Source organism: Salvelinus alpinus, chromosome 5, assembly GCF_045679555.1.
Source record: "Salvelinus alpinus chromosome 5, SLU_Salpinus.1, whole genome shotgun sequence".
In the NCBI taxonomy this organism is placed as follows: Eukaryota; Metazoa; Chordata; class Actinopteri; order Salmoniformes; family Salmonidae; genus Salvelinus; species Salvelinus alpinus.
The window spans coordinates 4,096,448-4,113,493 of NC_092090.1; the positions used below are offsets into that span (position 1 = coordinate 4,096,448).

The following is a 17,046-nucleotide window of genomic DNA, read 5'->3' on the forward strand; positions in this document are numbered from 1 at the left end:
CTCACTTCACAAAGTAGGCGTTCCCTAACAGAAATATGCAAATACATGAAAGAATGCACCAATAGAATCTCACTAACTCAATGCTTGGCTCTGCCCACCTCCTTACTTGTTCTGCCCACGATGATTCATTTACTCCCATTGGAAACGACAGGCTGTGGTCTATCTTGGGTTAGTTATAAACATCTTTGACACTACTGTCACAGAGACTCTTACTAACCCCTGGTGTAGATGATGGAGAGGACTGAGCCCAGGGGAATTCAGATGAGACTCCGTATTGGACCAGACCAAGCAGCTTATCCATGTAAAATGGTTGACAAAACAATATTATACAACAGGTATGTCTGATCCCGTCCAAAAGAAAACTAAAAGACGTCCAATATGAATCCTGCCACGTCAGGAGGCTTCCCTCAATCAGCTTCTCAGATCACTAATCACCTGGGAGTATTCACTCCCTTAACAACCCTTCCTCTTCTCCCTCCTGCTCCTGGCCTTGTGGCTGCTGGGAGATGAGACTGCTGGCCTGGTGGCTGCTGGGAGATGAGACTGCTGGCCTGGTGGCTGCTGGGAGTAATCACTCCCTTTAACAACCCTTCCTCTGCTCCCTCCGGCTCCTGGCCTGGTGGCTGCTGGGAGATGAGACTGCTGGCCTGGTGGCTGCTGGGGAGTAATCACTCCCTGAACAACCCTTCCTCTGCTCCCTCCTGATCCTGTCCTGGTGGCTGCTGGGAGATGAGACTCCTGTCCTGGTGGCTGCTGGGAGTAATCACTCCCTTTAACAACCCTTCCTCTGCTCCCTCCTGCTCCTGGCCTGGTAGCTGCTGGGAGATGAGACTGCTGGCCTGGTGGCTGCTGGGAGATGAGACTCCTGTCCTGGTGGCTGCTGGGAGATGAGACTCCTGTCCTGGTGGCTGCTGGGAGTAATCACTCCCTTTAACAACCCTTCCTCTGCTCCCTCCTGCTCCTGGCCTGGTAGCTGCTGGGAGATGAGACTGCTGGCCTGGTGGCTGCTGGGAGATGAGACTCCTGGCCTGGTGGGTGCTGCCTCGTAGAGGTGGGAGATGAGACTCCTGGCCTGGTGGCTGCTGGGAGATGAGACTCCTGGCCTGGTGGCTGCTGGGAGATGAGCCTCCTGGCCTGGTGGCTGCTGGGAGATGAGACTCCTGGCCTGGTGGCTGCTGGGAGATGAGACTCCTGGCCTGGTGGCTGCTGGGAGATGAAACTCCTGGCCTGGTGGCTGCTGGGAGATGAGACTCCTGGCCTGGTGGCTGCTGGGAGATGAGACTCCTGGCCTGGTGGCTGCTGCCCTGTAGAGGTGGGAGATGAGACTCCTTGCCTGGTGGCTGCTGGGAGATGAGACTCCTGGCCTGGTGGCTGCTGGGAGATGAAACTCCTGGCCTGGTGGCTGCTGGGAGATGAGACTCCTGGCCTGGTGGCTGCTGGGAGATGAGACTCCTGGCCTGGTGGCTGCTGCCCTGTAGAGGTGGGAGATGAGACTCCTTGCCTGGTGGCTGCTGGGAGATGAGACTCCTGGCCTGGTGGCTGCTGGGAGATGAGCATCCTGGCCTGGTGGCTGCTGGGAGAGACTCCTGGCCTGGTGGCTGCTGGGAGATGAGACTCCTGGCCTGGTGGCTGCTGGTAGATGAGACCGCTGGCCTGGTGGCTGCTGGGAGATGAGACTCCTGGCCTGGTGGCTGCTGGGAGATGAGCATCCTGGCCTGGTGGCTGCTGGGAGAGACTCCTGGCCTGGTGGCTGCTGGGAGATGAGACTCCTGGCCTGGTGGCTGCTGAGACTGCTGGCTTGGTGGCTGCTGGGAGATGAAACTCCTGGCCTGGTGGCTGCTGGGAGATGAGACTCCTGGCCTGGTGGCTGCTGGGAGATGAGACTCCTGGCCTGGTGGCTGCTGGGAGATGAGACTCCTGGCCTGGTGGCTGCTGCCCCGTAGAGGTGGGAGATGAGACTCCTGGCCTGGTGGCTGCTGGGAGATGAGACCGCTGGCCTGGTGGCTGCTGGGAGATGAAACTCCTGGCCTGGTGGCTGCTGGGAGATGAGACTCCTGGCCTGGTGGCTGCTGGGAGATGAGACTCCTGGCCTGGTGGCTGCTGCCCTGTAGAGGTGGAAGATGAAACTCCTGGCCTGGTGGCTGCTGGGAGATGAAACTCCTGGCCTGGTGGCTCCTGGGAGATGAGACTCCTGGCCTGGTGGCTGCTGGGAGATGAGACTCCTGGCCTGGTGGCTGCTGGGAGATGAGACTCCTGGCCTGGTGGCTGCTGGGAGATGAGACTGCTGGCCTGGTGGCTGCTGGGTTTTAAACTCCTGGCTTGGTGGCTGCTGGGAGATTAAACTCCTGGCCTGGTGGCTGCTGCCCCGTAGAGGTGGGAGATGAGACTCCTGGCCTGGTGGCTGCTGGGAGATGAGACTGCTGGCCTGGTGGCTGCTGGGAGATGAAACTCCTGGCCTGGTGGCTGCTGGGAGATGAGACTCCTGGCCTGGTGGCTGCTGGGAGATGAGACTCCTGGCCTGGTGGCTGCTGGGAGATGAGACTCCTGGCCTGGTGGCTGCTGGGAGATGAGAATCCTGGCCTGGTGGCTGCTGCCCTGTAGAGGTGGGACAGCTTGGACAGTAGTCAGTATTCTGTAACGGATTTGAAAAAACAGACGGATTTGAGCACTAAAACATGCCGTGTAGAACAAGACTTTAGAGAAGCAGGGTTCCTGACCTGAATCAAACATACAGACAGTGGAGGAGAACCATGTTTAAATTACTTAAAATGGCCCTATCATACAGTCAGTGGACCTCATCCAGTTTGGGCTGGTTCTTAGGCAGCCAGAAAGGCAGCGTTCGTGACCTGACCGTGTATCCCAGCAGCAGTACTGTTGTCTCAGCTAATCTTCCAGACTGACATGGGAAGGAATCGTAGAAACCAGAGAGAGAGACACAGTGTAAGCAGAGCGTGCTGCCTTTTAAATATCACATCAGTCCAACTGTGTGATCTGTCTGCCATTAAACACTGTGTGATCTGTCTGCCATTAAACACTGTGATCTGTCTGCCATTAAACACTGTGATCTGTCTGCCATTAAACACTGTGAGTCAGGAAGTATCTGTCTGCCATTAAACACTGTGTGATCTGTCTGCCATTAAACACTGTGTGATCTGTCTGCCATTAAACACTGTGAGTCAGGAAGTATCTGTCTTCCAATTAAACACTGTGTGATCTGTCTGCCATTAAACACTGTGATCTGTCTGCCATTAAACACTGTGTGATCTGTCTGCCATTAAACACTGTGATCTGTCTACCATTAAACACTGTGGGATCTGTCTGCCATTAAACACTGTGATCTGTCTACCATTAAACACTGTGTGATCTGTCTGCCATTAAACCCTATGAGTCAGGAAGTATCTGTCTTCCAATTAAACACTGTGTGATCTGTCTGCCATTAAACACTGTGATCTGTCTGCCATTAAACACTGTGGGATCTGTCTGCCATTAAACACTGTGATCTGTCTACCATTAAACACTGTGTGATCTGTCTGCCATTAAACACTGTGAGTCAGGAAGTATCTGTCTGGACAGGAATCATGTCCCAGATTGTAACAGCAATACTGGCGGTCTCTCCGTCTGGTCACATGTTGAATCACTACTGTAGTTGCTGTCACAACTCTTTGTGTGTGTGTGTGTGTGTGTGTGTGTGTGTGTGTGTGTGTGTGTGTGTGTGTGTGTGTGTGTGTGTGTGTGTGTGTGTGTGTGTGTGTGTGTGTGTGTGTGTGTGTGTGTGTGTGTGTGTGTGTTACAGAAGCAATCCTCATCAGTAAAATCTTAATCACAGCTCTCTCTCTCTCATTCTGTCTCCCTCCCTCCCTCCCTCTCAACCCCCCCCTCCCTCCCTCTCAACCCCCCTCCCTCCCTCCCCTCCCTCCCTCCCTCCCTCCCTCCCTCCCCCCCACCAGGTCACTATGATGCTCTGAGACCCAGTCAGGCGTTTGAGTTCACACGGGACCCGTCTGTGGGGCAGATAGCTCTGGCTTTCCTCCAGGCCTCCTTCGCCTTCAGCGGCTGGAACTTCCTGAACTACGTCACTGAGGAGGTGGTCGAGCCTCGCAAGTAAGGACCTCTAGATGTGGGCTACGTCCCAATTTAATCAGGATAGACCTCTAGACCTCTAGATGTAGGCTACGTCCCAATTTAATCAGGATAGACCTCTAGATGTAGGCTACGTCCCAATTTAATCAGGATAGACCTCTAGATTTAGGCTACGTCCCAATTTAATCAGGATAGACCTCTAGATGTAGGCTACGTCCCAATTTAATCAGGATAGACCTCTAGACCTCTAGATGTAGGCTACGTCCCAATTTAATCAGGATAGACCTCTAGATTTAGGCTACGTCCCAATTTAATCAGGATAGACCTCTAGACCTCTAGATTTAGGCTACGTCCCAATTAAATCAGGATAGACCTCTAGATGTAGGCTACGTCCCAATTTAATCAGGATAGACCTCTAGATTTAGGCTACGTCCCAATTTAATCAGGATAAACCTCTAGATTTAGGCTACGTCCCAATTTAATCAGGATAGACCTCTAGACCTCTAGATGTAGGCTACGTCCCAATTTAATCAGGATAGACCTCTAGATGTAGGCTACGTCCCAATTTAATCAGGATAGACCTCTAGATGTAGGCTACGTCCCAATTTAATCAGGATAAACCTCTAGATTTAGGCTACGTCCCAATTTAATCAGGATAGACCTCTAGACCTCTAGATGTAGGCTACGTCCCAATTTAATCAGGATAGACCTCTAGATGTAGGCTACGTCCCAATTTAATCAGGATAAACCTCTAGATTTAGGCTACGTCCCAATTTAATCAGGATAGACCTCTAGATTTAGGCTACGTCCCAATTTAATCAGGATAGACCTCTAGATTTAGGCTACGTCCCAATTTAATCAGGATAGACCTCTAGATTTAGGCTACGTCCCAATTTAATCAGGATAGACCAATCGACCTCTACATTTAGGTAACGTCCCAATTTTTTACCCTCTAACAAAGTGTGCACCTGCACACTCCCTGTTAGGAATTTCAAAGCATTGGTCTGCTCTAAACATTAGCTGAAGGGAATTTTCCAAGTGTACACTTCAGGAGAAGGGTGGAGAATCGGAGCGCAACGAACTGTGTCCTCATAGCACCACCTAGTGGTGGAAAGTGGAAGAGCACCTGTTGTCATACAGTAATATATTGACTTTACGTGTGGTCATGTTGCAGCTGTTTACTTATTGCCTCCAATGCTCAAATTATATTCATTAACTTTACTGTCTCACTGCTGTCTAATGAGTTGACTGTCTCACTGCTGTCTAATGGGTTGACTGTCTCACTACTGTCTCACTGCTGTCTAATGAGTTGACTGTCTCACTGCTGTCTAATGGGTTGACTGTCTCACTACTGTCTCACTGCTGTCTAATGAGTTGACTGTCTCACAGTAGTTACTGTACTGTCTAATGGGTTGACTGTCTCACTGCTGTCTAATGGGTTGACTGTCTCACTGCTGTCTAATGGGTTGACTGTCTCACTATTGTCTCACTGCTGTCTAATGGGTTGACTGTCTCACTGCTGTCTAATGGGTTAACTGTCTCACTGCTGTCTCACTGCTGTCTAATGGGTTGACTGTCACACTGCTGTCTAATGGGTTGACTGTCTCACTGCTGTCTAATGGGTTGACTGTCTCACTGCTGTCTAATGAGTTGACTGTCTCACTGCTGTCTAATGAGTTGACTGTCTCACTGCTGTCTCACTGCTGTCTAATGGGTTGACTGTCTCACTGCTGTCTAATGGGTTGACTGTTCACTGCTGTCTAAGGAGTTGACTGTCTCACTGCTGTCTAATGAGTTGACTGTCTCACTGCTGTCTAATGAGTTGACTGTCTCACTGCAGTCTAATGGGTTGACTGTCTCACTGCTGTCTAATGAGGTGACTGTCTCACTGCTGTCTAATGAGTTGACTGTCTCACTGCTGTCTAATGGGTTGACTGTCTCACTGCTGTCTAATGAGTTGACTGTCTCACTGCTGTCTAATGTGTTGACTGTCTCACTGCTGTCTAATGGGTTGACTGTCTCACTGCTGTCTAATGGGTTGACTGTCTCACTGCTGTCTAATGAGTTGACTGTCTCACTGCTGTCTAATGAGTTGACTGTCTCACTGCTGTCTAATGGGTTGACTGTCTCACTGCTGTCTAATGGGTTGACTGTCTCACTGCTGTCTAATGAGTTGACTGTCTAATGTGTTGACTGTCTCACTGCTGTCTAATGAGTAGACTGTCTCACTGCTGTCTAATGAGTTGACTGTCTCACTGCTGTCTAATGGGTTGACTGTCTCACTGCTGTCTAATGGGTTGACTGTTTCAAGTCATTGCTATTTACATACGCTTTTCAAAATGTAACATGTTCCTGTTATTGCTGACTGTCAGTGTCATGGCATGTTACTGTAATATGTTACCTGTTAGGAACCTGCCCCGGGCCATCTACATATTACTGTAATATATTATTACAGTACTAAATTACTGTAATATAATGTACTGTTTTACAGGAACCTGGTATATTACTGTAAAATATGTTTCTAATCTCAGGATCCTGCCCTGGGCTGTCTACATATTACTGTAATTATTACAGTACTATATTACTGTAATAAAATGTACTGTTTTACAGGAACCTGGTATATTACTGTAAAATATGTTTCTAATCCCAGGAACCTGCCCTGGGCTATCTACATATTACTGTAATATAATTTTATTATTACAGTACTATATTACTGTACTATAATCTACTGTTTTACAGGAACCTGGTATATTACTGTAAAATATGTTTCTAATCTCAGGAACCTGCCCTGGGCTATTTACATTTTACTATTATATATTATTACAGTACTACATCACTGTAATATGATGTACTGTTTTACAGGAACCTGGTATATTACTGTAAAATATGTCTCTTATCTCAGGAACCTGCCCCGGGCTATCTACATATCCATTCCCCTGGTGACGTTAGTCTACACTCTGACCAACATCGCATACTTCTCCTCCATGACCCCCGAAGAGCTGTTGGCATCCAACGCCGTGGCTGTGGTGAGAATTAATTAATTAATTAATCTATAAATAAAATAATAGAAAAGCAATAACACTTAATAATGAAGTCATAATATATACACAATAAGTAACAATAACATGGCTATATACAGGAAGTACCAGGTAATAACATGGCTATATACAGGAAGTACCAGATAATAACATGGCTATATACAGGAAGTACCAGTACTGAGGTAATAACATGGCTATATACAGGAAGTACCAGTACTGAGTGAATGTGCAGGGATATGAGGTAATTACATGGCTATATACAGGAAGTACCAGTACTGAGTGAATGTGCAGGGATATGAGGTAATTACATGGCTATATACAGGAAGTACCAGTACTGAGTGAATGTGCAGGGATATGAGGTAATTACATGGCTATATACAGGAAGTACCAGTACTGAGGTAATAACATGGCTATATACAGGAAGTACCAGCACTGAGTCAATGTACAGGGGTACGAGGTAATTGAGGTAGATATGTACATATAACTAGGAATAAAGTGACTAAGCAACAGGATAGATAATAAACAGTAGCAGCAGCATATGTAATTAGTCAAAAAAGTGAAACTATTAACTAGCTATCAGTCTGATAGCTTGGGGGTAGAAGCTGTTCAGGGTCCTGTTGGTTCCAGACCTGGTGCTCCGGCACCGCTTGCCGTGCGGTAGCAGAGAAAACAGTCTATGACTATAGGGTGGCTGGAGTCTTTGGAAATTTTTAGGGCCTTCCTCTGACACCGCCTGATATAGAGGTCCTGGATGGTAGGAAGCTTGGCCCCGGTGATGTACTGGGCCGTACGCACTACCCTCTGTAGTGCCTTGCTGTCGGAGGCCGAGCATTTGCAATACCAGGCGGTGATGCAACCAGTCAGGATGCTCTCGATGGTGCAGTTGTAGAACTTTTTGAGGATCTGAGGACCCATGCCAAGTCTTTTCAGTCTCCTGAAGGGGGAATAGGCTTTGTCGTGCCCTCTTCACAACTGTCTTGGCATGTTTGGACTATGAACATTTGTTGGTGATGTGGACACCAAGGAACTTGAAGCTCTCAACCTGCTCCACTACATCCCCATCGATGAGAATGGCGGCGTGCTCGGTCCTCCTTTTCCTGTAGTCCACAATCATCTCCTTTGTCCAAATCAAATCAAATCAAATTGTATTTGTCACATACACATGGTTAGCAGATGTTAATGCGAGTGTAGTGAAATGCTTGTGCTTCTAGTTCCGACAATCACATTGAGGGAGAGGTTGTTGTCCTGGCACCACACGGCCAGGTCTCTGACCTCCTCCCTATAGGCTGTCTCATTGTTGTCGGTGATCAGGCCTACCACTGTTGTGTCATCTGCAAACTTAATGATGGTGTTGGAGTCGTGCCTGGCAGTGTAGTCATAGGTAAACAGGGAGTACAGGAGGGGACTAAGCACACACCCCTGAAGGGCCCCTGTGTTGAGGATCAGCGTGGCAGATGTGTTGTTGCCTACCCTTACCACCTGGGGGCGGCCCGTCAGGAAGTCCAGGATCCAGTTGCAGAGGGAGGTGTTTAGTCCCAGGGTCCTTATCTTAGTGATGAGCTTTGATGAGCTTAGTGATGAGCTTGTTACTTGTTATGTTTTGTGTTTTTTGTGGACCCAAGGAAGAGAAGCTGCTGCTTCTGTAAAAGCTAATGAGGATCCATAATAAACACCAGGAAGAGTAGCTGCTGCTACTGTAAAAGCTAATGAGGATCCATAATAAACACCAGGAAGAGTAGCTGCTGCTTCTGTAAAAGCTAATGAGGATCCATAATAAACACCAGGAAGAGTAGCTCCTGCTTCTGTAAAAGCTAATGAGGATCCATAATAAATAAATTAAATGTGGTGATGTGATTTTGTGTGGTTATTTAACAGTTAACTATCTGTGGTTGTTTTGAAGGTTGTTTAATGATTGTTGAATGGTTTTCTACAGACATTTGGTGAGAAGTTGCTGGGCGTATTCTCCTGGGTGATGCCCATCTCTGTGGCTCTGTCGACATTCGGAGGCATCAACGGCTATCTGTTCACTTCTTCCAGGTACTAATAGTCTCATAATATAGTCAGCGGGTTCTCCAACCTCTCTTCACTTCTTCCAGGTACTAATAGTCTCATAATATAGTCAGCGGGTTCTCCAACCTCTCTTCACTTCTTCCAGGTACTAATAGTCTCATAATATAGTCAGCGGTTCTCCAACCTCTCTTCACTTCTTCCAGGTACTAATAGTCTCATAATATAGTCAGCGGTTCTCCAACCTCTCTTCAGTTCTTCCAGGTACTAATAGTCTCATAATATAGTCAGCGGTTCTCCAACCTCTGTTCACTTCTTCCAGGTACTAATAGTCTCATAATATAGTCAGCGGGTTCTCCAACCTCTCTTCACTTCTTCCAGGTACTAATAGTCTCATAATATAGTCAGCGGGTTCTCCAACCTCTCTTCACTTCTTCCAGGTACTAATAGTCTCATAATATAGTCAGTGGTTCTCCAACCTCTCTTCACTTCTTCCAGGTACTAATAGTCTCATAATATAGTCAGTGGTTCTCCAACCTCTCTTCACTTCTTCCAGGTACTAATAGTCTCATAATATAGTCAGCGGTTCTCCAACCTCTCTTCACTTCTTCCAGGTACTAATAGTCTCATAATATAGTCAGCGGGTTCTCCAACCTCTCTTCACTTCTTCCAGGTACTAATAGTCTCATAATATAGTCAGCGGGTTCTCCAACCTCTCTTCACTTCTTCCAGGTACTAATAGTCTCATAATATAGTCAGCGGGTTCTCCAACCTCTCTTCACTTCTTCCAGGTACTAATAGTCTCATAATATCGTCAGTGGTTCTCCAACCTCTCTTCACTTCTTCCAGGTACTAATAGTCTCATAATATAGTCAGCGGGTTCTCCAATCTCTCTTCACTTCTTCCAGGTACTAATAGTCTCATAATATAGTCAGCGGTTCTCCAACCTCTCTTCACTTCTTCCAGGTACTAATATTCTCATAATATAGTCAGCGGTTCTCCAACCTCTCTTCACTTCTTCCAGGTACTAATAGTCTCATAATATAGTCAGTGGTTCTCCAACCTCTCTTCACTTCTTCCAGGTACTAATAGTCTCATAATATAGTCAGCGGGTTCTCCAACCTCTCTTCACTTCTTCCAGGTACTAATAGTCTCATAATATAGTCAGCGGTTCTCCAACCTCTCTTCACTTCCTCCAGGTACTAATAGTCTCATAATATAGTCAGTGGTTCTCCAACCTCTCTTCACTTCTTCCAGGTACTAATAGTCTCATAATATAGTCAGCGGTTCTCCAACCTCTCTTCACTTCCTCCAGGTACTAATAGTCTCATAATATAGTCAGTGGTTCTCCAACCTCTCTTCACTTCTTCCAGGTACTAATAGTCTCATAATATAGTCAGCGGTTCTCCAACCTCTCTTCACTTCTTCCAGGTACTAATAGTCTCATAATATAGTCAGTGGTTCTCCAACCTCTCTTCACTTCTTCCAGGTACTAATAGTCTCATAATATAGTCAGCAGGTTCTCCAACATCTCTTCACTTCTTCCAGGTACTAATAGTCTCATAATATAGTCAGCGGGTTCTCCAACCTCTCTTCACTTCTTCCAGGTACTAATAGTCTCATAATATAGTCAGCGGGTTCTCCAACCTCTCTTCACTTCTTCCAGGTACTAATAGTCTCATAATATAGTCAGTGGTTCTCCAACCTCTCTTCACTTCTTCCAGGTACTAATAGTCTCATAATATAGTCAGTGGTTCTCCAACCTCTCTTCACTTCTTCCAGGTACTAATAGTCTCATAATATAGTCAGCGGTTCTCCAACCTCTCTTCACTTCTTCCAGGTACTAATAGTCTCATAATATAGTCAGCGGGTTCTCCAACCTCTCTTCACTTCTTCCAGGTACTAATAGTCTCATAATATAGTCAGCGGGTTCTCCAACCTCTCTTCACTTCTTCCAGGTACTAATAGTCTCATAATATCGTCAGTGGTTCTCCAACCTCTCTTCACTTCTTCCAGGTACTAATAGTCTCATAATATAGTCAGCGGGTTCTCCAACCTCTCTTCACTTCTTCCAGGTACTAATAGTCTCATAATATCGTCAGTGGTTCTCCAACCTCTCTTCACTTCTTCCAGGTACTAATAGTCTCATAATATAGTCAGCGGGTTCTCCAACCTCTCTTCACTTCTTCCAGGTACTAATAGTCTCATAATATAGTCAGCGGTTCTCCAACCTCTCTTCACTTCTTCCAGGTACTAATATTCTCATAATATAGTCAGCGGTTCTCCAACCTCTCTTCACTTCTTCCAGGTACTAATAGTCTCATAATATAGTCAGTGGTTCTACAACCTCTCTTCACTTCTTCCAGGTACTAATAGTCTCATAATATAGTCAGCGGGTTCTCCAACCTCTCTTCACTTCTTCCAGGTACTAACAGTCTCATAATATAGTCAGCGGTTCTCCAACCTCTCTTCACTTCCTCCAGGTACTAATAGTCTCATAATATAGTCAGTGGTTCTCCAACCTCTCTTCACTTCTTCCAGGTACTAATAGTCTCATAATATAGTCAGCGGTTCTCCAACCTCTCTTCACTTCCTCCAGGTACTAATAGTCTCATAATATAGTCAGTGGTTCTCCAACCTCTCTTCACTTCTTCCAGGTACTAATAGTCTCATAATATAGTCAGCGGTTCTCCAACCTCTCTTCACTTCTTCCAGGTACTAATAGTCTCATAATATAGTCAGTGGTTCTCCAACCTCTCTTCACTTCTTCCAGGTACTAATAGTCTCATAATATAGTCAGCAGGTTCTCCAACATCTCTTCACTTCTTCCAGGTACTAATAGTCTCATAATATAGTCAGCGGTTCTCCAACCTCTCTTCACTTCTTCCAGGTACTAATAGTCTCATAATATAGTCAGCGGGTTCTCCAACCTCTCTTCACTTCTTCCAGGTACTAACAGTCTCATAATATAGTCAGCGGGTTCTCCAACCTCTCTTCACTTCTTCCAGGTACTAATAGTCTCTAATATACAGTCCACTTCATCCATAACCCATACCAATATACCCATACCAATATACAGTCCACTTCATCCATAACCCATACCAATATACCCATATTAATATACCCATATTAATATACAGTCCACTTCCTCCATAACCCATATCAATATACAGTCCACTTCATCCATAACCCATATTAATATACAGTCCACTTCCTCCATAACCCATATCAATATACAGTCCACTTCATCCATAACCCATATTAATATACAGTCCACTTCCTCCATAACCCATACCAATATACAGTCCACTTCATCCATAACCCATATTAATATACAGTCCACTTCATCCATAACCCATATTAATATACAGTCCACTTCCTCCATAACCCATACCAATATACAGTCCACTTCATCCATAACCCATATTAATATACAGTCCACTTCATCCATAACCCATATTAATATACAGTCCACTTCCTCCATAACCCATATCAATATACAGTCCACTTCATCCATAACCCATATTAATATACAGTCCACTTCCTCCATAACCCATATTAATATACAGTCCACTTCATCCATAACCCATATTAATATACAGTCCACTTCCTCCATAACCCATACCAATATACAGTCCACTTCATCCATAACCCATATTAATATACAGTCCACTTCATCCATAACCCATATTAATATACAGTCCACTTCATCCATAACCCATATTAATATACAGTCCACTTCATCCATAACCCATATTAATATACAGTCCACTTCATCCATAACCCATACCAATATACCCATATTAATATACAGTCCACTTCCTCCATAACCCATATTAATATACAGTCCACTTCCTCCATAACCCATATCAATATACAGTCCACTTCATCCATAACCCATATTAATATACAGTCCACTTCATCCATAACCCATATTAATATACAGTCCACTTCCTCCATAACCCATATCAATATACAGTCCACTTCATCCATAACCCATATTAATATACAGTCCACTTCATCCATAACCCATATTAATATACAGTCCACTTCCTCCATAACCCATATTAATATACAGTCCACTTCCTCCATAACCCATATCAATATACAGTCCACTTCATCCATAACCCATATTAATATACAGTCCACTTCATCCATAACCCATATTAATATACAGTCCACTTCCTCCATAACCCATATCAATATACAGTCCACTTCATCCATAACCCATATTAATATACAGTCCACTTCATCCATAACCCATATTAATATACAGTCCACTTCCTCCATAACCCATATCAATATACAGTCCACTTCATCCATAACCCATACCAATATACAGTCCACTTCATCCATAACCCATATTAATATACAGTCCACTTCATCCATAACCCATATTAATATACAGTCCACTTCATCCATAACCCATATTAATATACAGTCCACTTCATCCATAACCCATATTAATATACAGTCCACTTCCTCCATAACCCATATCAATATACAGTCCACTTCATCCATAACCCATACCAATATACAGTCCACTTCCTTCATAGCCCATATCAATATACAGTCCACTTCATCCATAACCCATATTAATATACAGTCCACTTCATCCATAACCCATACCAATATACAGTCCACTTCATCCATAACCCATACCAATATACAGTCCACTTCATCCATAACCCATACCAATATACAGTCCACTTCATCCATAACCCATACCAATATACAGTCCACTTCATCCATAACCCATACCAATATACAGTCCACTTCATCCATAACCCATATTAATATACAGTCCACTTCCTTCATAGCCCATATCAATATACAGTCCACTTCATCCATAACCCATACCAATATACAGTCCACTTCATCCATAACCCATATTAATATACAGTCCACTTCATCCATAACCCATACCAATATACAGTCCACTTCCTTCATAGCGTATCTGTGTTGTAGCAGTCCACCTCCTTCATAGCGTATCTGTGTTGTAGCAGTCCACTTCCTTCATAGCGTATCTGTGTTGTAGCAGTCCACCTCCTTCATAGCGTATCTGTGTTGTAGCAGTCCACTTCCTTCATAGCGTATCTGTGTTGTAGCAGTCCACCTCCTCCATAGCGTATCTGTGTTGTAGCAGTCCACCTCCTTCATAGCGTATCTGTGTTGTAGCAGTCCACCTCCTTCATAGCGTATCTGTGTTGTAGCAGTCCACCTCCTTCATAGCGTATCTGTGTTGTAGCAGTCCACTTCCTCCATAGCGTATCTGTGTTGTAGCAGTCCACTTCCTCCATAGCGTATCTGTGTTGTAGCAGTCCACCTCCTCCATAGCGTATCTGTGTTGTAGCAGTCCACTTCCTTCATAGCGTATCTGTGTTGTAGCAGTCCACCTCCTCCATAGCGTATCTGTGTTGTAGCAGTCCACTTCCTCCATAGCGTATCTGTGTTGTAGCAGTCCACTTCCTTCATAGCGTATCTGTGTTGTAGCAGTCCACTTCCTCCATAGCGTATCTGTGTTGTAGCAGTCCACTTCCTTCATAGCGTATCTGTGTTGTAGCAGTCCACTTCCTCCATAGCGTATCTGTGTTGTAGCAGTCCACTTCCTTCATAGCGTATCTGTGTTGTAGCAGTCCACCTCCTTCATAGCGTATCTGTGTTGTAGCAGTCCACTTCCTCCATAGCGTATCTGTGTTGTAGCAGTCCACTTCCTTCATAGCGTATCTGTGTTGTAGCAGTCCACTTCCTCCATAGCGTATCTGTGTTGTAGCAGTCCACTTCCTTCATAGCGTATCTGTGTTGTAGCAGTCCACCTCCTTCATAGCGTATCTGTGTTGTAGCAGTCCACTTCCTCCATAGCGTATCTGTGTTGTAGCAGTCCACCTCCTTCATAGCGTATCTGTGTTGTAGCAGTCCACTTCCTCCATAGCGTAGCTGTGTTGTAGCAGTCCACTTCCTTCATAGCGTATCTGTGTTGTAGCAGTCCACCTCCTTCATAGCGTATCTGTGTTGTAGCAGTCCACCTCCTTCATAGCGTATCTGTGTTGTAGCAGTCCACCTCCTTCATAGCGTATCTGTGTTGTAGCAGTCCACTTCCTTCATAGCGTATCTGTGTTGTAGCAGTCCACCTCCTTCATAGCGTATCTGTGTTGTAGCAGTCCACTTCCTCCATAGCGTATCTGTGTTGTAGCAGTCCACTTCCTCCATAGCGTATCTGTGTTGTAGCAGTCCACTTCCTTCATAGCGTATCTGTGTTGTAGCAGTCCACCTCCTTCATAGCGTATCTGTGTTGTAGCAGTCCACTTCCTTCATAGCGTATCTGTGTTGTAGCAGTCCACCTCCTTCATAGCGTATCTGTGTTGTAGCAGTCCACTTCCTTCATAGCGTATCTGTGTTGTAGCAGTCCACCTCCTTCATAGCGTATCTGTGTTGTAGCAGTCCACTTCCTCCATAGCGTATCTGTGTTGTAGCAGTCCACTTCCTCCATAGCGTATCTGTGTTGTAGCAGTCCACTTCCTTCATAGCGTATCTGTGTTGTAGCAGTCCACCTCCTTCATAGCGTATCTGTGTTGTAGCAGTCCACCTCCTCCATAGCGTATCTGTGTTGTAGCAGTCCACTTCCTTCATAGCGTATCTGTGTTGTAGCAGTCCACTTCCTTCATAGCGTATCTGTGTTGTAGCAGTCCACTTCCTTCATAGCGTATCTGTGTTGTAGCAGTCCACCTCCTTCATAGCGTATCTGTGTTGTAGCAGTCCACCTCCTTCATAGCGTATCTGTGTTGTAGCAGTCCACCTCCTTCATAGCGTATCTGTGTTGTAGCAGTCCACCTCCTTCATAGCGTATCTGTGTTGTAGCAGTCCACCTCCTTCATAGCGTATCTGTGTTGTAGCAGTCCACTTCCTCCATAGCGTATCTGTGTTGTAGCAGTCCACTTCCTCCATAGCGTATCTGTGTTGTAGCAGTCCACCTCCTCCATAGCGTATCTGTGTTGTAGCAGTCCACTTCCTTCATAGCGTATCTGTGTTGTAGCAGTCCACCTCCTTCATAGCGTATCTGTGTTGTAGCAGTCCACCTCCTCCATAGCGTATCTGTGTTGTAGCAGTCCACCTCCTCCATAGCGTATCTGTGTTGTAGCAGTCCACCTCCTTCATAGCGTATCTGTGTTGTAGCAGTCCACCTCCTTCATAGCGTATCTGTGTTGTAGCAGTCCACCTCCTCCATAGCGTATCTGTGTTGTAGCAGTCCACCTCCTTCATAGCGTATCTGTGTTGTAGCTCTGCAAGAATCCAACCCACAACCCCGTGGTGTTTCTAGCATCACTCTCCAACCAACTGCATACACCCCAAATGCTGTTGTCCTGTTTCTCCACAGGTTGTGTTTCTCTGGAGCCAGAGAGGGTCACCTACCTTACCTGTTGGCCATGATCCACCTGAAAAACTGCACCCCTATTCCTGCTCTGCTAGTCTGTGTAAGTTACTGCACCCATATTCCCGCTCTGCTAGTCTGTGTAAATTACTGCACCCCTATTCCCGCTCTGCTAGTCTGTGTAAGTTACTGCACCCCTATTCCCGCTCTGCTAGTCTGTGTAAGTTACTGCACCCCAATTCCCGCTCTGCTAGTCTGTGTAAGTTACTGCACCCCTATTCCTGCTCTGCTAGTCTGTGTAAGTTACTGCACCCCTATTCCCGCTCTGCTAGTCTGTGTAAGTTACTGCACCCCTATTCCCGCTCTGCTAGTCTGTGTAAGTTACTGCACTCCACATATAAAATGGCGCCGGAAGAACTGGCAGCAGTTTTACGGGCGCCCAACCAATTGTGCTGTTATGTGTTTTTTATCGTACCTCTATCAGCCTGACTAACCGGTGTCTGTATGTAGCCTCGCTACTGTATAGCCTCCCTACTGTGTAGCCTCGCTACT

At 45.7% G+C, this 17,046-nt stretch overlaps 1 protein-coding gene across 1 annotated transcript in view; it reads left to right on the top strand.

Annotated features, from left to right (window-relative positions):
• Positions 1-17,046, top strand: part of slc7a10a (solute carrier family 7 member 10a) — an 80,287-nt gene that overhangs the window by 45,289 nt on the left and 17,952 nt on the right. Inside the window, exons 5-8 of the mRNA XM_071400393.1 lie at positions 3,948-4,101; positions 6,983-7,106; positions 9,052-9,155; positions 16,501-16,597. Of these exons, the coding sequence (XP_071256494.1) occupies positions 3,948-4,101; positions 6,983-7,106; positions 9,052-9,155; positions 16,501-16,597 (479 nt within the window). The remainder of the gene's footprint in view (positions 1-3,947; positions 4,102-6,982; positions 7,107-9,051; positions 9,156-16,500; positions 16,598-17,046) is intronic.